Source organism: Rhinolophus hipposideros, assembly GCF_964194185.1.
Source record: "Rhinolophus hipposideros genome assembly, chromosome: 6".
NCBI classification, from domain to species: domain Eukaryota; kingdom Metazoa; phylum Chordata; class Mammalia; order Chiroptera; family Rhinolophidae; genus Rhinolophus; species Rhinolophus hipposideros.
The window spans coordinates 99049807-99074349 of NC_138052.1; the positions used below are offsets into that span (position 1 = coordinate 99049807).

Sequence of the window (24543 nt, forward strand, 5' to 3'; positions counted from 1 at the left end):
CCCTCTGCCCACCACAGCGCAGCACCGCAGGAGTGGCTCGAGCGAGGCTGCAGGGCCCGGCCCCCCAACCCCGCCGCCTCCCATCTGCCCTGTGTGTTGCTTATCGGGTAACCGGAGCTCAGAGCTGCGTCCACACCTGAAACAGGAAGCCAGGCCTGTGCCTGAGCCCCGAGAGCCGGGCCGCTTGGCCGGGCCTGAGGATGGAGGAGCAACGGGCGCTCACAGCCGCCAAGGACGGGGACCTGGCCACCTTGGAGCGGCTGCTAGAGGCTGGCGCCCTGGGTCCAGGCATCGTCGATGCCCTGGGGGCTGGCCTGGTGCACCACGCTACCCGGGCCGGCCACCTAGCCTGTGTCAAGTTCCTGGTGCAACAGGCCAAGCTGCCCAGCAACCAGCGGGCCCACAACGGGGCGACGCCGGTACATGACGCTGCTGCTACCGGCAGCCTGGCCGAGCTGTGCTGGCTGGTACGCGAAGGGGGCTGCGGGCTCCAGGTGAGTGGGGACAGCAGCTGAGTGAGTGGGGACAACGCGCAGAGCCGCTGTCCATGTGCCTCAAGGGAGGCGTGAGCCATGAGCCAGAAGGTCCTCAGCCCAGGGCTCTTTATCTTTCTCTTGGGGACCCACCACGCAAACCCCACGGCTAGGTCTCTGCCATACGTTTCTGCGCACCCCCCCAAAGCAATACAAAGCCCTTGAAAGCCAAGGCCACCTCATAAACCACCTGGTCTCCCCCAGTGCACAGAGCAGCCACTTGGCTCTCTCCCCCCACGGGAGCGCCTGGCCTTGCTGGTGGGGGGCCTGCCAGTGTTCTCATCGGGCCTGATCCCTGGGGCCTGTTTCCCAAAGGGTCCAGCAAAGAATAAGTGCAGTGGGCACGTGGGCTCAGGAGGTGGGGGCCCCGGTGGGTGACAGCACAGGCCCGGCAACCTTGATAGAGACGGGTGTCCAGGGCTTGTCGGGGCACTTCTACCAGGACCCACCCGCTCCCCATTCCTGCCTCATGCCCCTTTGTGTGGGCAAAGAACTGGGAGGACAGAGAGCAAGCTCTGACAGCTGGGTGGGCGTCAGGGGAACCCGCTGGGCCCCAGGAGATGGAGACTCACCAGTCACAGCCTGGGAGTGCCATGGCCTCAGCTCCGCTGTCCTCATCAGCCCTTTCCACAACCCGAGTGGTGCCGTCTCTGTGACTGGGGGAATGCCCAGGTCTGCCAGTCCTCTGTGGGAAATGCCCGGCGAGGATGTGGCTGGTAGATAGGTACTCAGTGGGGGTGGAGGCCAAAGCCAGGAGTCAGTGTCCCAGGACACGCAGCTGGCCGCCAAGCCCAGCGTGGGCACTACTGGGCAAGTGGAAGCCTTTCTGACTGAGCAGAGATTGGCAAGGGGCATGACTGCGCTCGGGCCAGGGGACCCAGGATGTGGCAGCGTCTCAGAATTGGGCCCAAAAGACCTAGACCCAGAAGCAGAGGGCCTTACCTTGAACAGGTGGCCTCACTCAGCCTGGGGGCCTCCCTCCACAATGGAGCGAATAGCAGTGGGGGAGGGGAGGGGAGGGAGGAGCAGGAGCTGTCTGGCAGGTGGGGTTCCCCGCAGTGTGAACCCCAAGGCTGGCCCTGGCCCACCTGGTGCTGCCCAGCAGGGGTAAGTCTGGGCCTGCCGCCCCCTCACTGCCCTGCCTGTGCCTCGGTAGGACCAAGACGCCTCGGGCGTGTCCCCACTGCACCTGGCCGCCCGCTTCTCCCACCCGGTGCTGGTGGAGTGGCTTCTCCGAGAGGGCCACGCGGCCACGCTGGAGACGCTGGAGGGGGCCTTGCCGCTGCACCATGCTTCCGTCAGCGGGGACCTGACATGCTTGAAGCTCTTGACGGCTGCCCACAGCAGGTGAGGAGCTGGAGTCCAGGGCGCTTGCCCCGGGGGCAGAGGACAATGGGCTGGTGGCCTTTGAGATGGGCCTTGCAGGGCAGATACACGGTGACGGGATGGGGTGGGGCCAGCCTGCTGTCCCCATGGCCCAAGTATGTTCCCAACAAGCCTGACAGCTCAGCTGTGGAACATCGTGCGTTGTTCCTGGTCCCCTATCCTTCCCCTTGGCCAAGGCCTTTGGGACTCGCCTCTGAAGAGCTTCCCAGAGTGTGCCCACTGGCTGCCCGGGCCTGGGCGCCAGAGTGTCTCACAGACCCGCAGTTTTTAAAGTAGTTTCTGCCATTTGAAAACTGGAGACTTCACATTAACACACACACACGAAGGTTTCGTGTCCCGGGGCCCACCTTCTCACCTGGCACCCACTGCAAGAGCCAGAAATGAAGTCTGTGTCGCCAGGGGATGGGGTCAGTTGGCCCTGGGTAGGTCACTCCCTGCAGCAGGTCACAGGGACGAAGAAGTCACCTGGCCCTACAGCCCGTGGAGGCCCCGCCGGCGGCCCGGCGGCCTGCGCACAGCGCCCCTGTTTGCAGAGCAGGCTCCTGCCCCGGGGTCGCTGACCTGCGACTGGCCACCCCTGCGAAGCGCCCCCTGCCGGCAAGCCCGGCGGCGCGCACCGCTTGCGGGGGAGCAGGCGGGGGAGGGTTCCTGCGGCCGGCGTCCCCGGTCCCCGGTCCCCGGTCCCCGGCCCCTTGCCGGGCCCCTAGCTGGTGCGCCTAGCCGGTGCGCGACCTGGGCGACACTGCAGGCGACCGGCTGGGGCCCCTCCGCCGGCAGGGGAGAGTGGCCGCAACAGACAGGCCAGCGGCCGGGCGCCCCTCCGCTCGGTCGGGGCCCTTGGCGGCGGCAGTCCCCACCTCAGACCCGGCCAAGCGCTTTCTGCACCCCTCCTCCCCCGCAGCAGCGTGAACCGGAGGACGCGCAGCGGCGCCTCCCCCCTCTACCTGGCCTGCCAAGAAGGCCACCTGCACCTGGCCCAGTTCCTGGTGAAGGACTGCGGCGCCGACGTGCACCTGCGCGCCCTGGACGGCATGAGCGCGCTGCACGCGGCCGCCGCCCGCGGCCACTACTCGCTCGTCGTCTGGCTGGTAAGTGGGAGGGCTGGGCAGGGGAGGACCCGCGAGCTCCTGCCCACGCCCAGGGGCCCTCGGCGCCAGCGGGGCCGGGCTGTGGCGGGCGCTGCACCCCGGGTCTGTTTGCCCTCCCGAGAGCTGGGGACCGACAGGGTCGTTGGGGACTGGAGGTGCCCGCCCATCGTTCCAAGCACCCGTGGTCGCCAGGCCCAGGCCGGGCGGGGGCAGCCTGGGGTTCCCAGCTCTAACTGGCGGTGGGCTGCATGGACGTCAGAGCCCCTGCAGGGCTGCAGGGGGACCTGCAGCACCCACGCCTGCGGCTCTCCTGCCCCTCCCCCAGGAGTCCTGCTGCATCTCCTGGGTGCCCTCAGGGTTGGTGGCACCCAGGTGCGCTGTCACCAGTCAGTGCCTGGCACCTGCAGAGCCTGGCCCTGGTCATTCGGCCCTGGTCATTTGTTCGTGCCAAGCTGCCTCAGAGCAGGGTTAATACCACCCCTCTTCCCTTCTGGACCCACACAGGGGTCATTTAGGCCTCTTTCCTGAAGGAAGCCCTGAGACCCTGGAACGTAAAGTGGCCTGGGTTGGAGTGAGGGATGCCTTCTTCTGGAGTGGGCTGGAAACCACAGAAAACCAGACCAAGTGAGGTCTGCGCGAGCTCTGTGGGTCCATCAGAGACCTGATGGGGTCAGAGCAGAGAGGTCTCCCTGAGGAGGGACGGGAGGTGGCAGGGCGAAGGGTGGGGCCAAAACAAGTTCCTGGAAGGGGCACAGCTCATCAGCACTGGGGATCCCCTGGCCTCGGGTGGGGTGAGGTGGGAAAGGCAGACAGAGGTTCCACGAGGATCCGATAGGCGCTGGGGGGCTATCGAAGGTCCCGCTGGCTGCTGGTGGAGAAGGGAGAGCCCTTCCAGACTCAGAACCTCCCACTTCCTGGGGGACCTTCTCTTCCAGCCCTTCCTCCAGCAGGCTGGCCCCACTCCCCAATGAGCCTCTGTACGTGCTATACCCTCTGCTTGGCAGGCAGCTCCCCAGGTGACCCCCCACTGCCTTCCCTGCCCACCTGGTTAGGATGGCAGCCACCCGCCCAGCACTCCATCCTGCTCTCCTGCTCTCTTCCCTCCGCGGCCTCAACACCTGACAGACTGTGCATTTGACTTCATCTTGCTGGTTGTCCATTTCCGTCCCAAAGTGGAAGGGCACTGCATTCCCCATGCCTGGCACTCAGCAAGATGTTTAGTGAGGGAATGAATGAAGGAATAGATGATTTCCCCCAGCCCTGGGGGAAGTCCAGATGCTCAGCTTGGCCTCGCAGGCCGCCAGCATTTGCCTGCCGCTTCCCTTTGCCAGTGCGTCTTCCAGGCTGGCCCCTCGCCCCTGAAGCACCCACCATCGCCACACCTTTGCTCAGGCCGTATCTCCTCCTGGGCTCCTCCTGACAAAGTGGCCTCTCTTCTGGGACAAAGCCCTGTACCAGCTCTCCAGTCGTCGGCCCATACTCTGTCCTGTAGTTCTAACCCCGTCTGCTTCAGACCTCAGCCCCCCAGAAATGTGCCTGTCCCTGCACTGGGACCCTGGCCCCGGGTGAGCCTGAACCCTGGCTACCTTTGGCTGCAGGTGCTCGGCATATGGAAGTGAGTGGGTGGGCTGTGCAGGGGGAGAAGACACAGTCAGAGCAGTGAGGGGTGCCCAAGCTGGTACCGGGAGTCTGCAGGAGGGAAGAGGGTCCGGCAAGCCTCATGACGCACCATAGGGACTCATCCCAGGGAAGGAGCAGGGGGCAGGGGGTCCCAGGGCCAGAAAGGCTCTCCACATGCGACTCCCCCCATGTCCTCCTTCCTAGGAGTGCTCACCGTCTGGCCTCAGCTGCTCCGTCTCTCTCCCTCCTCCTTCCCCAGGTCACCTTCACTGACATCGGCCTGACAGCTCGTGATAATGAGGGGGCCACAGCCCTCCACTTTGCAGCTCGAGGCGGTCACACACCAATCCTCGACCGGCTACTGCTGATGGGCGCCCCCATCATGAGAGACTCGTGGGGTGGGACCCCCCTGCATGACGCAGCAGAGAACGGGCAGACGGAGGTAAGGCAGCTTGGTGGGGGTTTTCCTGAACTCGTTCATTCGTGAGGAAGCCAGTAATTCACAACACACAAGTAAGGCAGAGGAGGTGAATTTACAAATAGGCTGAGGGGTGTAAAGCGGTCAGTACTGACAGGGAGACAAGTGACCGCACTCCCCCGACACAGACACGTGGCCTTTCTCTGGGCGAGTCGTTCGTGGTGCAGCACGTGTGTTTACAACTTCCAGAGTTGTTGGGTCGAAGGCCGTGAAGGAGAAGCAGAAACGTGTGCTGCACAGGACACTCCTAGTGACCGTTTTGTCCATTCCGGTGTCTTTCTCATTTTCCCTGATGCACCCGTGGGATGGCCTCTCAGTGGCAGCACTCGCGCACATTTTGCATGTTTTTTCACATTATAAGTTATTTCTCTCTCCTCCCAGGCCTTGGACTTAGAGTGGAATGCTAATTACCTAAAAACTGTGTGTGCAGGTCTCTTATAGCACCTATGGAGTTCATGTGGGAATGGTGGATGAGGTGTCGGGAAGTATTTGCGGTAAAAAGAGGGCGTTGGGTCTGATGGAGTGGAGGCCCCTGGACGAGCTCAGCTCCCAGGCGCCCTCCAGCCTCTCAGCCCGTGACGCGCGTGGTCCGAGGTGGAGGTTAAGTCACGGGCTCTTAGAGCCATCGCTGTGGACCCAGGCTGCCCACGTCTAGTGTTTTCACCTTGCAGGGGCCTCTTCTCCTTCTTCGTGCCTCATCTCCTCCTGTGTAACACAGACCTGATGATAAACCTCACAGGGGGGCTGGGGAGGTCGGACGAAGTGGTCCACGTGCCACCCCAGACGGTGCCTGGCACCGTGAGGGCACATGGGAAGGCCGCCCTGCCTCATCTCTTCACCTGGTCAGCACAATGTTGCCGACAACCCTGACTCTCGGGACGGCCTTGGGCTTTTCAAGGCACAGCCTACAGGCGGCTGTGGCTGGAGAGAGGGGAGCAGAGGGATCAGGGGTGAGGCCCAATGGCATGAGGTGGCCATTTTTAATGTGTTATTTCTACAGTTTTTACAAATCTGTAGAAAAATTGTTATTTTTCATTCAGCCAATGAATAGACTTAATTCAACCAGATCCACACATTTACCCCTTTTCCCCCTCTTCGTTCCTCTTGGTATCTAAAGGCTTTCCGTACGGAATCACGATGTCTTTCTATCCATCTTACTCGGGACTGGTCGGGCTTCTTGAGTTTGGGCTTTGGTGTTCTTAATGTGTTCTGTCAGATTCTCGGCTGTTCTCTCTTTGGGCACGACCTCTGCATCTGTTCTGTCTCTCTTTCCCGGGATTAATAGTGGTTCCGACTGTAGCTACTGGTTTCCTGTTGTCATCTTTTTGTCAGACTGTGCTGTAATCTGGATTGCTTCTTCTGACCCGTTTTCTGTTTACTGATGTTTCAGCTTCAGTTTTTAACTTGGTTCCTGGGTTTACGGTCTCAACCTCCTCCACTTAGTCATTTTTCAAATCTGTGTGTTGCTTTTTATAGTTTCTCACTCCACGCCTGCATTTTCCAGCTTGGTTTTTATTTCTTTGAAAGCGGTAAGCGTGGTCGCATTACAGTCTGTACGTTCTGTCTTTGGGGGTCTGTTTGTGTGGGGGTTGCATCTCCCGGTCTCATTTCTGGTCTCATTTCCCTGTGTTCTTGGTTTTCTTTGACTGTACGGTGCACACTATATTTGAAAAATGATTCGTAGACATCATCAAGGCTTTGAATGGGGTCTTCTTTGCTTCTGCCTGTCAGGCACACGTGAGACCTGCGAGCCCAGGGTCACTTAGTTCACACTGTAGGCACAAGGGCCCCTGCAGCCCCCACGTGACCCAGATCAGTGGGTGGGCTGGCTTCGGGTACCTTCTCTCTGAGGCTGGAGCGCTTGGCGCACAGCGGGAGGTGGGGAATCAGAGCCTCATCTTTGGAGCACCCGTGTCTTTTAATGGTCTCCCTAGTCCCAGGAGGCTGAGAAAGAACCACCCAGGTCACGATTGCTTCTCCTACATCAGTGTGCTCTTAACGCAGAAGGAGCTCTGAGTGGCAGGCTCATCCCCTCGAAGTGTCCTTGTCTCCTGAGCTTAGCCTGGGAATCTCTCACTTGTCACCTCTGTGATGCTTTAGGAAGGTGACTTTTATGTCTAGTCTGTTTTTCACGGTGATGTGGGAGTGGCTGGGTGTAACCCGCCTGGCTCTGTCACTCCCTGACCTGCATCCACCTGCCCAGCTGTTTCTGCCATGGCACGGCCACCTCCCGGATTTCCAGACGGCAGCCTCGGTCATCTAGAACCACTGCCCTCTGCTGCCAGTGCCAGCGGTGGTCGGGCCATCGTTCTGCACCCCTGTTTCTTCACATGGAAATGGCACACAGCTCTGAGAGTGGCCGTGAAAATGCAAAGTGGTTTTGTAGTTAAAGCCCAGGACCTGGGCTCCAAGGGCCAGTCAGGCCCCAGGCCGGGATCCTTGAGGGACCAGCCCTTGGCGAGCCCTTGGCGAGTTCCTTACCTCATGAGTTCCCGTGCAGGACAGGGCCGCAGGGTGAGGCTCGGGGATTCAGCCCGTCCCTGCATAGAACAGTGCGGGGCCTTGGGCAGGTCCCCCAGCTGGCGGCAGCCTCAGTCCCCACCTGGGAGATGGGGCAAAGTGACCTGTGTGCACGGTCCTGCCCCCCATCATCACCTGGGGGTGCTGTTGGCACTGGCGTGCACCCGTCCCACGTACCCACTCCCTACAGTGCTGCCAGACCCTGGTCTCCCACCACGTGGACCCCTCCCTGCGGGATGAGGATGGTTACACGGCGGCAGACCTGGCGGAGTACCATGGACATCAGGACTGTGCCCAGTACCTACGGGAGACGGCCCGGCGGGTAAGCCTTGTTGTCCCTGACCATCCTGGGGAGCTGGGGGTGGCAGGGCTCCCTGCTGCCCTGACTGCTGAGTGAGCTAGAAAGCTCACTGTGTACATCGTGGCATTTGCAGGACAAGGGGCCTGGGCCAGGGCTAAGCCACAGGCTGTCACTGGGGCTTAGACAGGGCCTGTGGCAGGGGCTGTGACAGGGGCCAGGGCTGTGACAAGGCCGGGCCTCAACAGGGGCCATGAAAGGGATTGTGACTGGGGCTGTGACAGGGCCGGGGCTGTGACAGGGACCAGGGTGGCTTGTGGCTGGGCCTTGGCCAAGGCCTGCCATCCACCTGGGCTGCACCCTGCTTATGACTTGGGACCCCCGATGGCCATGGCTCCCAAGGTGACGTTATGTCAGCCTGAGGTTACCCAGAGGTGGGAATAGGGCCATGGGTTCTCGGTGAGGTGACCTGATGAGGCCCCGCCGGCCCCACCAGCCCAGAAGCGGCAGGTTTCAGCCCTGCTCTCCTCTCAGCGAGCCGTTTCCCCGTCTGGAAGGACAGGGCTCTGCCCTGCTGGCCCCAGGCCCCAGCATGTGACAGGCTGCAAGTGTTTGCATGAATGGAGGAGCAGACGGAGGGTGAGTAATGGCGGCTGGACAGACAGACGAGTGCGTAGGTGGAAGGCTGTGAAGGTGGGTGTAGTCTGCTCTTTGGTCAGCCGGGAGCCGGGCTCCCCCAGTGCCCGCCTGTGGTCCCCTCCCCATTCTAGGCCCAAGGCAGTTATTGTGACAGGTTCGTCCCAACCTGCTAGTTCTTTGTAGTGTTCACCCCTTCAGAAAGTGTCCCGGGGATGGCCGGGCCCATTTTCAGGTGACAGCACTGAAGCTCAGAGAGGAGAGGTGCCCCCACACCGGTCTCCCCACGAGGCTGCTGTGCCTCCGGGTCTCAGGGGTGTCCAGGCCCAGCCGAGGCAGAGCTGCAGTCTGGCCTGGCCCTGGGCCCGCGGGACAGTCCTCACCCAGCCACCACCAAGAGCCCCTGTCACCACCGCCTGAAGCCCACAGTGCCTGCCATGGTTCAGGGGCTGCTCAGAGGCTCTGGGGCACACACCAGTGTCCTGGTTTGTCCTGATGTCACAATTTCAGAAACAAGAACTACTGTGACTGCTGAAGTAATTTGCTTACTGTTTATTTACTAAACGTTTGGGCATTGTATGGTGAAAGGTTGTATTGCTGGCTTGGGTTTGAAAAGCTGGTAGACTCAGCTGGTTCCTGGTATAGTGGACACAGCTTCACAGTGTAGGGATGCCTCTGCCACCTGGGTCCCTACCAGGCCTCTGGGTGGCCACCGGGGTCGGGCCGGTAGCTGAGATTAGGACGTGGGCTGAGCGGCTCCTTGGCTGCCAGGTCCCACCCGGCCTCTGGCTGGGGTCTCTGGCCTGACCCCAGCCCAGCCACACTGCCGTGCCCTCGACCTTGAAGGCTCTCTTCCATCCCAGGGCCTGTACGTGTGTCAGCCCCGCCAGCCACTGTGCCCAACTCTCTTAGGTGGACAGGGCTTCCAAGTGCTCTCCTGACACCTGAGGTTTCCTGGGGGTTCTTCTGGTCCTGGCTGTCTTCTTGGTGTCACCCCAGGATTCGAGGCAGTGTCCCCTTCATTCAGGACGCCCCAAGCCGCCCTGGGCTGTGTGTGCAGGCTCCCCACCAGCCCATCCACTTGCCCCGCCTGTGGTGGTGGAGGGTGGGGGCTTGTCCACACCCTCCACAGCCCGTCAGGCTAGTGTGTCCAGTGAGCTTCAGGAACCCCTTTGGGCCTCGGGATTCGGGCTACAGCCTCTGCCTCTTTCTCCCTCAGTGAGCGCCCTGGGCAGCAGGGGGTGCCAGCCTCTCACCACCGGCTGGAGCTATCCCCCCTCCCCCAGGCCACCTGCCTCACATTCCGAGGCTTGGCTCCGTGGGAGGGCAGGCTGTCAGCTGGGGGCCGAGGCCCGGAGGCTGTGTGCCTGATGCAATATTGATGGAAATGCAATATCCAGAGGTCACCTGCTCTGGCCTCTTCCCCTGTCGGGCTCTGAGGAGGTGGTGAAAGCCATCATTTTCCCCGCCACACGGCAGCCTGCACCCACACCCAGGTAGTCACGCGTCCCATGACAGGAAGCCTAGGGGACAAGGCTGGATAGGTAGTGGCAACACCTGGCCTGTGGGAGGTGACCCCTTTGTAGGCGGGTCTGCAGGACACCGGGCGGCCTGTCCAGCGGGGCATGCATGCAGCTCAGGAAATCCAGGCCTTACCTCGGTCTCCCCACCTTGACCTTGGCCAAGTCCTTGTGTTCCCGAGGGATTGGGCACCCCCTCTGCACAGTGAGGGGCTAGGGTTCTCTGCTCTGGATGGGGCAGGGGCTGGAGGGGGCCCCGGCACCCCAACTCCCTCCTGCAGTGGACTGGGCAACTAGCTGGGCTCCTGGCTGAGGGTCGGGTTTGAGTGAGATCCTGGCCAGGCAGAAGCAGTTAGGAACTGCAGCCAGGATGGTGAGCATGGTCCCCAAGTAGGGGGCTTAGTCCCCAGCATCTTCCATGGCATGGGGGCTTCTTACTTGCCCTACCCTGGTACTGACTCCCACCGAGCTGTGGGACAAGTTCTGAGCATCTCTGAGCCTCGATTTTCTCACCTGTAAAATGGGATTGAAGAGCCTAATTGGAGAATAAAGGAAACACCTACTGAGTACCCAGCAGGTGCTGACTCTCCCCTCCCCCAGGTCCAGAATGGCCCTAGGACACCTTCATTTGACAGATGGGGAAACTGAGGCCTAGAGAGGGCCAGGGACTCTCCTGTCCCCTGGGAAGCCTCCTCCTCAAGGGAGGGGTAGGCCTGGCCATGTAGCCAGTAACCGAATCTCAGCCGTGGTGACCAGTGTCCGGCACCCATCTGTGGGTCATGATTTTCTCGGCCCGGGTGGCATTACAGGCTTGTAACCCAGCTCGACACAGCTGTCCTCAATGTATAATGCATGGCAGGCATGGCACTGCTCAAATCTCACCAAAAACACAGGAAAAGGGACCTCAGGCCATGGGAAGGGCGCCAACCTCGGGGCAACTGCCCGCTGTGGGGGCAGCACACGCTCATGTCAGGACCCCAAAGGTTGGGACCCAACGCCTTGCAGTCCTGTGGGTTTGCTTAGTGTCCAGGGCCTAAGTGAGGGACGCGGGGACGTGGGTACTCTTGTCGCCAGGGACACCGCACAGCAGACCCTCGGCTGAACTTCAGAGATCCTCGTGACCCGCAGTGATGGGCTGTGTCCCATCTGTCTCCATGGTCCCTCATCTTCTCCACAACCACAGTTTCCGACTTACAGGCTGGGAGACCAAGGCCCAGGCCTTCTCTGTTGCAGTGGAGCAGGATTCCACCCTAGGGACCCTGTGGCAGGAGGTCCCCCAGGCTGCAGGCACTGCCCTGGGGCCAAAGTCCATTCCTCTGAGCCCCGGACCAACTTCCTGCCTCTTCTGTCTCCGCCCCCTGGGGCTGCTTCCACCCCAGCTGAGCCCCCCCCTCTGCCGCAGACCAGACGGGAGATTCTTGCCCCTCTCCCCTGAGAGCACATTCCATGGGGGGAGAGGCTGAGGGCTCCCCGGCAGGGGCAGGGAGCAGGGCCCACAGCGCTGTCCTGGCTTGGTGGGGACCGGGGGCAGTGGGGTGGCCCTGAAGTGAGGGCCCCCTGTCAGACTCTCCGTGGCAGCTTGTCGAGCCGTGCCGCGGGGTCTGGGCTCAGACGTGCCCACACTGAAAGCACCTAAGCCCAGCTGTGTCTGCGTATGTGGACGCTGGAAGAAGACACGAGACTCTTAGGTCTGAGACACACTACAGAGAGCAAGCATCAGGTTTGGTTGGGTCCCCTTGCCCGCCAGGTCCCCGAGTGACGTGACGTGGGCCACACCACAGATGGCTGCTGCTCACACAGGAAGTTTGTGTCGCAGCCAAGGACTACCGAGCTTGGGAACCCTGCCTTTTATAGCGAGCAGTAAGCTGCCTGCCCGTCTTTTCAGGTCCCTCCCTGCAGACGCAGTCTTGAGGAACACCAGGTAAAGAGCAGCCAGAGCCATGCCTCCTTAATCAGGGTGGCCCTGCTCCACGAAGGAGCGGCCCCCAGTCCTGGCAGGAGTAAGGACTGGGGTCTCGAGTGATTCTGATCCCAGCTCTGCCTATTCCCAGCTGTGGGGCCTTGAGAAAGCCCTTGCTCTCTCTGAGCCTCGGTTTCCCCATTGCACCTGGGGCTGTATTGAGTGCGGAAGTACTGTACTGGGATATTCCTCTAGATGTTCTCTCCCTCTCGTGACCTGGGATCTCAGGTCTCCCCCACCTCCCCAGAGGGTCCATTCCCCTGGGCTCTGCACTGTGGAAGGTTAAGGCATGTGGTAAGAGATCCCACACCCAACTCAAGCCCGCCTGGCCACCTGACACCTCTGCTTTCAAATATTAATGTGACACCTCCCACTCCCAGGGGCAGCAGCTGTGACAGCCCCCAACAGCCCAGGACGGCCACAGCTCCCTGTGCTTGCAGCCTAGCCCCTGCTTCTGCAGGTCCTCCTGGGCCAGGGGGCGAGCAGAAGCTCCCCAGTCCCGTGTGCTGGGGCTCCTGGGCTCTCGGCACGGATTCCCGCAGGAGCGAGGTGTGAGGTGCGTGGTGGCTGGCAGATGGGGTTTCAGGCTGTTTTCCTTTCTAGTGGCTTCCACGGGTGGAGGGTCCTGGACAGGAGGGGGGCTGGGGCCAGAGGTAGTGGACGCAGACCCACGGTTCACCTGAGGGCACGCCCAGGCTGGCATGGCCAGCTAGGGTGTCCACCTCGTTGGTGGGAGGCGGGACTGGCCCACCTTGTGGATGAGCAAGGGGAGACTCAGGGTGGCCGAGGGGTTGGCCCCAGCTGGACCGACAGCCTCACGTGCAGGGCCCTGTGCAAAGTGAAAACAGGCCTCTTGTTCAAAAATGATTCAGAATTTCAAGGTAGAGACAGCAGAGCACTGCACCACGCTGCAGCCCAGGCTCCACAATCCTGAAGCAGCCCTCGCCCCAGGCCACGTTCTCGGCAGGGGGCTGATTTGAACCAGGTCCTCTGTCCTGCTGAGGACTCTCTAGCGCCAACCTGGGGCGCCCACTGGAGAGGGGGGCGAGGAGCTTCGGGCTGCTGGCCGGGTGGGTGCCAGAGGGAACAAGCTGAGACAGGACCGGGGCGGCCGTGTGCCAGACGGGCCTCAAGGCCCACTGGCCATCTGGAAGCCCCGGCGTCTCCCATCTGCAAGGCAGGGTCAGACAGCCTTTAACTTCCAGCTTTAAACCACAAGGTAGCAGGCCTGGCTCACCTGAGGACACCTCAGGTGTCCTCCTGGAGAGTGTCTCTGCCACCTAAAGAGAAACAGGTGGAGGCAGGGAGGGGAGCACAGCCTGCTGATGACCACACCGGTGATGTCAGGGCAGCCTGCATGCCTCGTGTCCCCTGCTCGGCCAGCCCTGTGTGTCTGCCGGGCCAGGAGTCTTGGCTCGCGCTGGTCAGGTTCAAAAGCTGAGGCCAAGCGGGGCTGAGTTGGGGGGACAGGTCCAGGTCAAGGCTCCTGGCTGCGCACCTGTCATTGCTTGGGGGCAGGAGAGGTGGTCAAGGCCCACCTGTGCCTTACCACAGACATGGGGCTGGTGTGGGAGTGAAGTGTGGTGCCCCTGCAGGCCCCACCATGGATTCCCTGACCCCAGGCTCCACAGGCCAATCTCAGTGCTCTGTTCCCAGGGGTCCTGGGGAGGCTGACCTGGACAGTGCATGATGGGTCCTGGGTCCAGTGCCACCTCACTGAGATGGGGTCACAGCTACACAGTTCCTGCTTATGGGGCTAAGAAGAGTTCCAGGTTCCTTGCGGTTTTCCCCTATTTCCAGGGGCCAGGCACCTGCTTTCCTCTGAGAGGGGGCTGTCCAGGTGGCTCATCTCAGCACAGAAGTCAGGGTCAGGGAGGGCGTGCGTGCATGTGTGCGTACATGTCTGTGCATGTGTGTATGTGTGCGCATGTTTGGACGCATGTGTGCATGTGTGTACATGGGTGCATGTGTGTACACGTTGCATATGTGTACACGTGTGCGTGTGTGTACATGGGTGCCCGTGTGTACATGGGTGCATGTGTGTACACGTGTGCATGTGTGTGTACCTGGGTGCACGGGTACTTGTGTGTATGCACACACTTCTCGTAAGGCCAAATTGCTGAACACAAGCTGGACACCCCCTAATCCAGCGCCCGGAGCTGCCGAGTTACACTGCCTTCTGAGGGAGCCCGTGAGCCAAGCCTTAAGATGAGGGGGGGTCACCTGGTGGTGGTGGCATTGGGGGCACAGTGAGTGGTGGCCCTCAGTGGCATGGGGTGTTTGGGAGCCCTAGACACCCGGTGTAGAGGGCTGGAGAGACAGGGGACAGAACCTGAAGAGGCACTGCCCTGCACTCCTGCACACTTGACCCTCTCCAGACCCTGTTCCGGGATACACTGCCCCTCCCCACTGCTTATAAGATGGGGCGGGGCTAGCCCGCTGGACACCCCACACTCCCACCAGGTGGGAGGGGCAGCCCAAGTCTAGGCCCACCTGGGCCTCCCACTGACCAGACCTGTCCACCCCCAGGTGCCGCTCCTGATGACGCCCCCGCCCCCGCCGTTCCCCCCGCCTCCGCTGTCAGCTGCCAGGTGCACCCTGGAGGATGGAAGAGGGCGCTCAGGTCTTAAGAGCCCCACCTGTGAGTACACGTCTCCAGGGAGGACTGGCCTGGGCCATGGGTGACAGGAGTGGGCCCTGTGGGCCTCGCCCCTGAGGCCCTTTGAGGGGGTGTAGGGGGAGTAGCTGACTGCAGACAGGGCACACTCAGGACACTCAGAACAGGGCTGGGGTCACCCCTCCCATCGCCCAGCCCACAGCTCTTCCAGGTTTCCTTTCTTGTCTTTGTTGTTTTAAAGTGAGATCAACATTTTCCACGATGGGCACTTACCAGTCACTAACAGTCGCAGTGCAGCAGCCTCCTGCCCAGCCCTGGTGACCCTCTGTGAGCTGAGCCCCTGGAGCCTGGCCCTCCTGCCTGGCACAGCTCAGTGCGAGCTTGGGCAGCCTCACCCCGTCTGGGCCCCCGCTTGTCCAGAGGGACATGGAAGGTCTGGGCCCCGGGCCCAGGCCCCTCTGGATGTGCTGCTGCTATCTGGGGTTCCAGCAGGAGGAGCACCCAGGGGCTGGCAGGGCGCAGGGACACAGTCCTCAAACTGCAGATCACCACCCATTAGGGGACCGAGAGCAGCAGTATTTATCCAAGTGGAAGGGAGTGGCATGAACACGGTCCGCAGGCCCCCTACGTAGTGAGGGTAAACGCTGGTCGGTGGGCTGCATGGTAGTTACGTGGCACGCGCAGGACTGTGTGTCCGGTGTCATGCAGGACCTGTTTCTCTCTCGGGGTGCGGCCCTGGAGTGTGTGTCCATAGTCGGGACAGGGGCATTGGGGCGGTGAAAGGCTGGGCTCTGTGGTCCGAAGGGCTGCATGCATCAGGTCTGCGGACCACTGAACACGATGCCCGTCTTAGCTCCTTCCAGGTTTTAGGTGGGGGTGGCAAGGGGGCGTGGGACGGTCTTGGGATGGGATGAGGGGGGTACAATGCAGACTCCCCAGCCCACCAGGCTCTGCACAGCCGTGGGTGCCCGAGGGATGAATGAGTTTGCCCAGGCCCTGGGGCACTTAGTGGGGGGCTGGCTGGGTCTCGCCCCAAGCCCAGCAGTCCTTCAGGAAGGCTGGTTCTGTCCCAGGGGCAGCGTCTTCTGCTCCCAGCCTTGTCCTTTCTGGAAGCCCCTCTGAACCCACCTCCCGCTTCCTCCCAGCAGCAGCGTCTCCCAGCTCTACCTGGCCTGGCCGGCCTGACCAGCCCCTTCCGAGGGAGCAGAAGACCCACACGGCACCCCCGAGGGTCGCCACCAGCAGCACGGTGTGTCCCCACTCTCCACATCCCTGTCTCCCAAAGCCCACCCTCAGCCCAGCTGCCCTCTCACCGTGTTCTCCTGTGTGGACCCAGGCCAGGTCACTTCCAGGGTAGCCAGCAGCTTCCCTGCGCCTGGATGTCAGGCAGGCACCTGGGGGGGGGGGCAGACTGGCTCTGGAGGACACCCCTGGGTTCTGTGGACATTGGAATTTCAGGGCCAGCTTGGAAGGCATGGGTCCCTTCTCTCATTCCAGGGAATGCCAAGCCCCTCCTGCTGATCTCTGAACTCAGGGTGCTTCCTGCCCCTCCTCAGAGGAAGCAGGAGTCCATGGGGGAGGGTGGGCCTGGCAGCCCTGCCCTCCTTAGAGGCTCCCAGCCAGCCCAGGACCTACAGGGGCAGGCGCACTTCCATTTTCCTCTTTCTGGGCATGAGGCCCCTACAAATCCAGCCTAATCTTTCCTTGAATGGGTCCCAGGAACTCGCAGCTGCTGAGATGTTCTGTGCAAGTTTGGGAAATGCCGCAGTGTTGCCCCTCTTGAAGAGTTACAGTGCGCACGCACGTTAAAGGCTCTGATAAGTCCTGCAGTCCAGAATTGGCCACCAGACTTTCTCTACGCAACTGTCCCCATCTGCATGGCATGGCCTGGGCTACCTCCTCCCCACCAGATACAGCAAAAGGGGAGGAATCTGGTTGCCTCTCAGCTATCGATCCACCGTACCCCCCCCCCCACACACACACACGCCTGAGTCCCACAGGGGACACTGGGTCCCTGCCCTCAGAAAGCTCAAACTTAACAGGCTGGGGTTCCTGTCCATGGTCTCCCCCACCCTCCCAGGCCGGCCCCCACCGCCCCTCCTCCCTGGTCCATGCTGGCCCTGGATGGCAGGCCCTCCCCTTCTCTCCCGGGTGGGATCCCTTTGGGGCCCTGAGTGACCTTCCCGCGTCTGCACAGGGGGCGGAGACGGCGGCGGGGGACACCCAGGAGAGCCTGGCTGTGATGCGGTTGGACGGGTTGCCCTCGGGTGACCTCGACGGGCTGGTGCCCACGCGGGACGAGCGCGGCCGGCCCATCCCCGAGTGGAAGCGGCAGGTGATGGTACGGAAGCTGCAGGCTCGCCTGGGAGCAGACCCTGCCCCGGAGGCTCAGGTGAGGCCCAGTGTGCGTGTGGGAGGGGCCTCCAGGCTTAGTGTGGTAGTGGGGGCGTGGCCAGATGGGAGGGGAGGGGCCAGAGGAGGGAGGGGAGGGGCCTCCGGGCTTAGTGTGGTAGGTGGGGCGTGGCCATATGGGAGGGGAGGGGCCAGAGGAGGGAGGAGGAGGGCGGGGGAGCTTGGTTCTGGCAGGTAGGTATGGAAGCTGGGGGCCCTGAGCCCACACCTCGAGTCCTGAGACCCAGGCACCCCACTGCGTGCCCGTGTGGCCTCAGCTTCCTCTTCTGCCAGAGGATGAAGTTGAACCAGATCAGAGGGCTTTGAGCAGTGCCCTTTCACCTGTGCTAGAAGTGTGATTGCCACATGCTCTTTGATATAGCGAGTTGTGTGTCACCCTGACCCTGTGCCAAAGCCCTGTTCCCTGCAGTGAAGGGGACCATCCCTGCCTCACTGGTGCCTGTATTCCAACAGGGAACCCGGGTGAATGGACAACTGCGCTGTGTGTGGGGGTGGAAAGGGTGATTCCATGTGCAAAGCCGTGAAAAGGGGAGGGGCTATTCCTTATGGGTGCTCAGGGCAGCTGTCTAGGGAGGTGACCTTGAGCAGGGGCCAGAAGGAAGTGAGAGAGGGACTCTGGGAATGCAAAGGTCCTGAGGCAGAATAGCTGGTCCAAGGGAGAACGGGGAGGCAGCTGGAGTGGAGTGAATGAGGGATGGTGGGTAGAAGTGAGGTCAGAGAAGGGACAGGCAGTCAACAGGACTGAAAATCGGAGCAGAGAAGGGCTGCAATCTGAGTTGGATTTTACCAGACTCCCTCTAGCTGCCATGTGGACTGTAGTTCTAGAGTCTTACCGTAGAGGGGTACGATTTTGTCTGAATGAGGTAGGTGTTCTGCAACCCTTGGTCTAGAGAGGCTCTGTTCAATATATTACAATCATGCCAGCCACATGTGGCTATTTAAGTTAATTAAGATAAAATTAAAGTCAACCCCTCCTCAGTTGCAACAGCCACGTTTCAGTTCCATAGCCACAGGTGTGTCGTGGCGACATACCATCTCCATGTCGTTGGACAGTGTTGGTCTAATGGTGCAGCCTGACCTCCAGTCTTGGGCTGGAAGAGCGCAGGGTTGAGGGCAGAACAAGGCAGGGGTGGGGCGGGCCTCCTGCACAGCCAGGAAGCCCTGAGAGTCCGACCTGAGGAGGCTGGAGCGTGGGTGGAGATGCAGAGAACTCAGGGAATGGAGGGAGGATGGGTACAAGGGGATTGGCTGTCACAGCCTGGCCAAACGCTTCACGTCCCTGTGCCCACCCCCCAGGACCCTCGTGGGCTGGGCACTGCCCAGGACAGCAGCTGTCCCCCCAAATCTTCTCCCTGCCCTGGGCCTGCTGGGACAAGGAATCAGAACTCAGTGCAGAGCAACGTCTGGCACCAGACTACCCCAGGCCTCTTGCAACCAGGCGGTGGCTGGGTGCCCTCCCCTGTGAAGTGGGCACCTCCCTCTGGCTCTACGACGTCATCAGGCTGGCACAGAGCCGGGGCCCGGACGGAGCCTGCTCAGGGTCCCTCCGTGTCTGTGCCCCTGCTCAGGGTCCCTCCGTGCCTGTCCCCCTGCTCGGGGTACCTCCGTGTCTGTGCCCCTGCTCGGGGTCCCTCCGTGTCTGTGCCCCTGCTCGGGGTCCCTCCGTGTCTGTGCCCCTGCTCGGGGTCCCTCCGTGTCTGTGCCCCCTGCTCAGAGTCCCTCCGTGTCTGTGCTCCTGCTCAGGGTCCCTCCGTGTCTGTGCCCCTGCTCAGGGTCCCTCCGTGTCTGTGCCCCCCCAGACAGTGAGCACTGGAGGGCAGGGCTGTATTTAGTGCAGGACGAGCTGGGGGGATGTTCGGGGTGAACATCTGGAGAACCTCGAGACCAGTGTTGAGGCTGCCCCTCCTCCAGGGCCGCCTTCCCCCCACAGAAGGTTCTGGGGGCTGGCGGGGGAGAGAGGGCTCTCAGGGGAGAGAGCTTTTGGATTAAACATTGAGATGAGGGGGAGGGAAAGGGGGTGGCAGAGCAGAGGCACCCCGGCCCCTGAACCTCAGTCCTGGAACGGGCTGGCCAAACCCCCTGTTTACTCTCTAAGTCCAGTCAAGGGCCAGCTGGTGTCCAAGGCTGGTCTGGGTGCCTGGGGGCACCTAGTCAGGCCCCGTGGTGAGCTTGTGTCCAGCAGGAACAGGCGCTCTCCCGCCGCCCCACTGACCTGCCCTCCCGTGCCCAGGACGACAGCGGGAGCCCGGGCCCCACAGAGCAGGCGGCCTGGCGGTACTCGCAGACCCACCAGGCCATCCTGGGCCCCTTCGGGGAGCTGCTGACGGAGGATGACCTGCTGTTCCTGGAGAGGCAGATCGCAGACCTACAGCTGCGGCACCGCTGCCGGGAGTATGAGAGCCAGCTGGGCCGGCTGGCGGCCGAGCTGCAGGCCCTGCTGCCCGCACCGCTCGTCAGCATCACTGTCAACAGCCACCTCCTGCCGCGGGCGCCTGGCCTGGAGGGCGAGGAGGCCCCCAGCCCGGAGCCGCAGCCCGAGGGCTCCGAGGGGGCCATGGTGCCCGTGCCCGGCGGGCAGCCCCTGCCCTTCTGGTGCAGCCATGTGGCTCGGCTGGTGCGCAGTATGTCCCTGCTGCTGAAGGGCGTAAACGGGCTGGTGCAGGCCGAGGAGGGGCCAGCAGCCGGGCCCCTGCAGGAGGCTGCTGCTGAGGCCCCCGCCAGCCCCCTGCAGAGCGAGGCGCAGCGCGAGATCCAGGAGTGTGGGGTGTCCGTGCGGACGCTACGTGGCAACTTCGAGTCGGCCCCCGGACTGCCCTGCGCCCCAAACGCGGGGCCCTGTGAGGTGGGGGCCCAGCCTGGGCAGTGCCCGAGAGGCTGCTGGCTGGCCTCCCCGCAGCCCCGTGGCGACCGGATGGGCGGGGAGCCTGGGCTGGGCGACACAGAAGAGGCCAGTGACTCGGGCATCAGCTGTGAGGAGGTGCCATCAGAGGCGGGTGCCGGGCACGGCCCCGACCTGGCCAACCTGCGCAAGGAGCGTATCGTCATGCTGTTCCTCAGCCACTGGAAGAAGTCGGCCTACACGCCCGCCCTCAAGACAGCCGCCTGCAGGACCTTGGAGGCCCGGCGTGCTGGGCCCAGGGGGCAGGAGGCGGCCAGGGGCCCGAGGCCACCCTCCCCGCCGCCCTGCGAGGGCCCCCGGCTTGGCCACCTGTGGCAACAGAGGAACATCATTACGCACCTGCTGGGCCACTGGAAGGCCATCATGGCCCACGTGCCCGCCCGGCAGCTGCGGCGACTGAGCCGGCGTCCCCGTGGCCTCCTGTCCCCCGAGCAGTTCCTGCCCCATGTGGATGGGGCGCCCGTGCCGTACAGCAGCCTTACGCTGGACCTCTTCATGCTGGGCTACTTCCAGCTCCTGGAGTGTGAGCTGCCCCCTGAGGAGCGCAAGGTACGCCACCTGCTATGCTTTGAGGTCTTCGAGCACCTGGGCACCCACGGCTGGGAGGCTGCGCGGGCTTTCCACAAGGCCGTGACCGACGAGGTGGCCGCTGGTCGCCGCGCCTGGACCGACGGCTTCGAGGACATCAAAGCCCGCTTCTTCAGCTCTGGCCGCAGTCCCGCCTGGGACACGGAGACGGGCCGCAAGGCAGGTCTGACCCCGCTTGGGCCTCTGCCCCACGCCACTGCCCCCAGCGGTGGCCCCGAGCCTGCAGCACAGCCGCAGCAGCTGGGGCCCGGCTCCCAGTGGGGCAGCTTCAACGGCGAGGACATCTGTGGCTACATAGACCGGAGCTTCGCCTTCTGGAAGGAGAAAGAAGCCGAGATGTTCAGCTTTGGAGACTGAGACGGGCTGGCAGCCTGCCTTCCAGAACGGGGTTGGGGGTGGTTGGGGTTCTCTCTCCTCTTTGTCCTTTTCACCCACCTGGTGGCCAGGTGAGCCCAGAGGCCAGGCCAGCAGACCCTCCCATGCTAGCTGTGTCCTCCGGCTCTGCCCCTGACACAGTTTCCTCCTCAGCTCTCCACTCAGCATCAGAATCCTTCTCCTCACCAAACCCAAGAAGCCCTCGCAGTCTCATTCGGCCCCGATGTTGACCACTTGCCGTCCCAGCCCCAGGTCCCTTTGCCTGGTTGTCCCCTGGGCATCTGGGATGCCTGCCAGCCTGGGTTTCCCATGGGCCCTCCTTCCAGAGCCTAGGTGTCCTGTCCCTCGGTTTCTCCGGTGCTGGTGGTCCCAGCCTGTCCAGAGCCTCCATCTGCCCCCCACTGGTCCTGCCTCAGTTTCTTCTGGTGACCTTGGGCCATGCCCCTTCATCTCCCAGGCCTCTCTTTCCCCATTTGTGAAATGGGAGAGGAGCTGGGAGAAAACGGGATTCAACAGGCAAGAGGCCTTCCTATCAGACTGGACTGCCCTCCCGAATTCTCCGGTCGGGGAGATGGGCACACAGATAGGCACAAGCAACGACCCACTGACAGACGTGTTCTGCTGTCACGCCGTGAGAGTGCCCCCAAGGCGTTCCAGGGGATCTGGTCCCCAAAGAGAAGGCTCCCTGTGGGGGGTCAGCGGAGCAGCCCCCTCGCAAGCCACACAGCAGAGGCCACAGCAGGGCCCCACCTGCAGGCTTATGGCATCAGGGGCGTCGGTGAGAGAGGCCATGGCTGAAAGAGGACTCTGAACGGAGCGGGCCACCACCCGGCCCTCAAAAGTGAGCTGAACTTGTAGCAGGGATGGGGGGACACGAAGCCAGACCATGAGGGACGGCCACTTCCTGTGTTCGCCCGGATGTCACCCACCTCTTTCTCCACGAGGGACTGAGGACAGGGCACGGACACTCCCTTAGAGCCTCCGGCGCTGCACAGTGTCTCGTGGACAGTTTCTGGGGACGGAGTCCCCGAACGGCAGGCCGTGACATCTGGCTTGTCCCAGCCGCCACAGCAGCCAGGAGGATCGGCCCCACCCAGGCTGTGGGGCTGAGAAGGGCGGGCCCAGAGTCCAGGGGGCTGCGGGGGCGGGTGTCCAACAGCTGTGAGATGGCGCCAACAGGCAGTGTGTGGGGAGGAAGCTTCAGGAATCTTCTGGCCACTGCCTCCCTGCAGCCAGGCCTCTTGGGACAGGCGTGGCCCCACCCACCTGCAGAGTGTGGACGCTGGCAGGCACATTGCTGAAGGGCACACAGAGTCCTCCCAGCCAACCGACTGGAGTCCCACAGGGGGGAACACTCGAGGAGATACAAAGCCGGGGGTGTCAGCCGGCGGGGACTGCCAGAGCTGGGAAGGGAGGATAAGAGTTTGCTAAATAAAGACCTATTCCTGGCTGCCTTCACACTTGTGCTCGTTGTCCCTGGGGAGAACCGCCTGTGCCCAGAGAGGGTCCCAGCTCTGGATGGGCACCAAGGCCCAAGTCCTCAGCTCCACTGAGACACCAGAGCCCCACGGAGCCTCCACTTCCTCATCTGTAAAATGGGTGCCATGTTGGCCTGCCCACACCCAGGGTCATGGTGAGGGTGGACTGAAGTCCCATATGGAGGGGTCTCTGTCCTGGGACCACAGTGACGCTCGCCCACCTGCAATCTGTATTGAAGGAGCAGATTCCAACGAGCAGGGTGCCAACCCTGGGCTCCTGCAAACATCTCAGCACTGTTGGGGAGGCCCCAGCTCTTGGCCTCCGAGCATGACTGATGGAGTTAGACGAGGGCTCCCAGGGCTGACCGGTGGTGCAGGTCTGAGGGTGGGGCTGGTGAGCCCTGGGTTGGGGGCCTCAGAAGATGTGGGTACTAGAGGACTTCATCCTTGTGTGCTGCCTGATGAAGTGCTGTTCCCAGGGCCTAGCATGGGGGTGGGGGCCGGGGACCGGGATGGGGTCCCTCCTGTGAGGAGCATAGTCCCCACAGGAGGCAGCCTGGCCCTGGCAAAACCGCACTCTGGGCCATAAGGCCTGTGTGATGCCCATAGGCTGCCGTCCAGTTGGCAAAAACTCACAGAGGGTCCCAGAGTCCTACTTAGGCTGCAGACCTCAGTGAGGTGACCAGACACACAACAAGGGGAAACCCCACGAGTTAGAAAAATGGGGGAGAAAGAGAACCCCTGCCCTCTCCCTGGCCCGTACCTGTGTGCAGGACCAACAGGGAGAAAACAAAGCTGTAGCAAAGGCGGAAGCCGGCTGCCATGTCGGAAGCAGCCCCATGCAGACGCCCGTGTGGGAGGAACTCAGGCCTCCTGCCCCGGTCCAGCCTTCAGATGACTGTGGTCCCACTGAGCCCTTGGTGCCAGCTAGGGACAGACCGGGCCAGGACCACCCCAAGTAAGCGCTCCAGGAACTATGTGAGCTAATAAACGTTGTTTTACGACACTGGATTGTGGGGTCATTTGTTGTGCTGTGACAGCAAACTAATACAGCAGATGAGAAAATGTAAAGGGGCAACGAAGAGACTCACATTTCAGATATGAAGAGAGCATAATTGGAGAGCAATATTGTGGGGACAGAGCCAGGAGTGCAGTTTCCAGGCTCTCGGCCTCACGTGGAAAGGTGCTGGCTCAGGTAGTAAATGGCCATCAACTGTGATTGCATGGCCATCAGCTGTGGCTAGTTGGCCGTCAGCTGTAACCAGTGAGCCATTGGCCACTAATATAACCGCCATGGCTACGGTAGCAGGAAATGGAGACTAGCAAGAAGATGGGGGCTGAGCTAGCAAGAGCGGATTGCAGTTAGGACGGCGGATTGCAGCTAGCACGTGAGGTGGGTTGGCAGAGACAAGTGGACGGCAGATTGTGGATAGTGTGGCTCCTGCTTCCTGTGTCTCCAACCCAGCCGCCAGCGAGAATATAGTGGTATGACTCCCCTACCTATGGCTCCGTGGGTGTCCCTTTTTGGCCTTACCATGTCCTGCGTTCTTATGTGGGGAGCGGGACCAGAGACCCCGCATGACACCCCACATGACAAATAGTCCATCAAACATGGTGGTTCTGACCCCAGAATATGTCCCCTTGGATCAACAGACCAGAATAGAGAAAGCTGAGACGGTACGCCCCAAAATCACGGCCCTGAGACAGATGCCGTGGGGAAGAAGGCATTGTCCATATCAGTCCTACAGGCATTGGTCAGCTATTCTGGGGGGGCGGGGGAGGATGACCTGAGAGCATGCCTTGCCCCAAATAAATACCAGGCAGAATAAGAGATACTGTAGGCAAGTAAGGCCGGAAGACATCCGAAGGGCTGGGCGGGTCTGCGGCCCCGGGACAGCGTGGCAGCCTGAAGGCCCCAGGCAAGCATGGGGTCAGTTTACTGCCTGCTGGAGACAGTGCGTCACTCGCCCAAGCAGGACGACCTCGTCACTCGTCTGTGCGTCGGGCTGTAAAGACGATCACGCACCTTAACTTGAAGATGTCACTCTCTGAATCTATTCCAGAGAAGTAATCACAGAGGTGACACCATATTCCTCGTCATGGTCCGAAATGGCACACAACCCAAATGTCTGTTA

At 62.0% G+C, this 24543-nt stretch overlaps 1 protein-coding gene across 1 annotated transcript; it reads left to right on the plus strand.

The window, feature by feature from the left end:
* Positions 1-79: 79 nt before the first annotated feature.
* On the plus strand, positions 80-20912 carry ESPNL (espin like; the record flags this gene model as incomplete). The annotated part of the gene is made up of 9 exons (XM_081050635.1): positions 80-494; positions 1690-1880; positions 2821-3007; positions 4887-5069; positions 7816-7947; positions 14569-14680; positions 15805-15905; positions 16854-17048; positions 19299-20912. The coding sequence occupies exons 1-9, from the start codon at positions 201-203 to the stop codon at positions 20910-20912; spliced, it is 3009 nt and encodes a 1002-aa protein (XP_080906761.1). The 5' UTR covers positions 80-200.
* Between the last annotated feature and the right edge of the window lie 3631 nt (positions 20913-24543).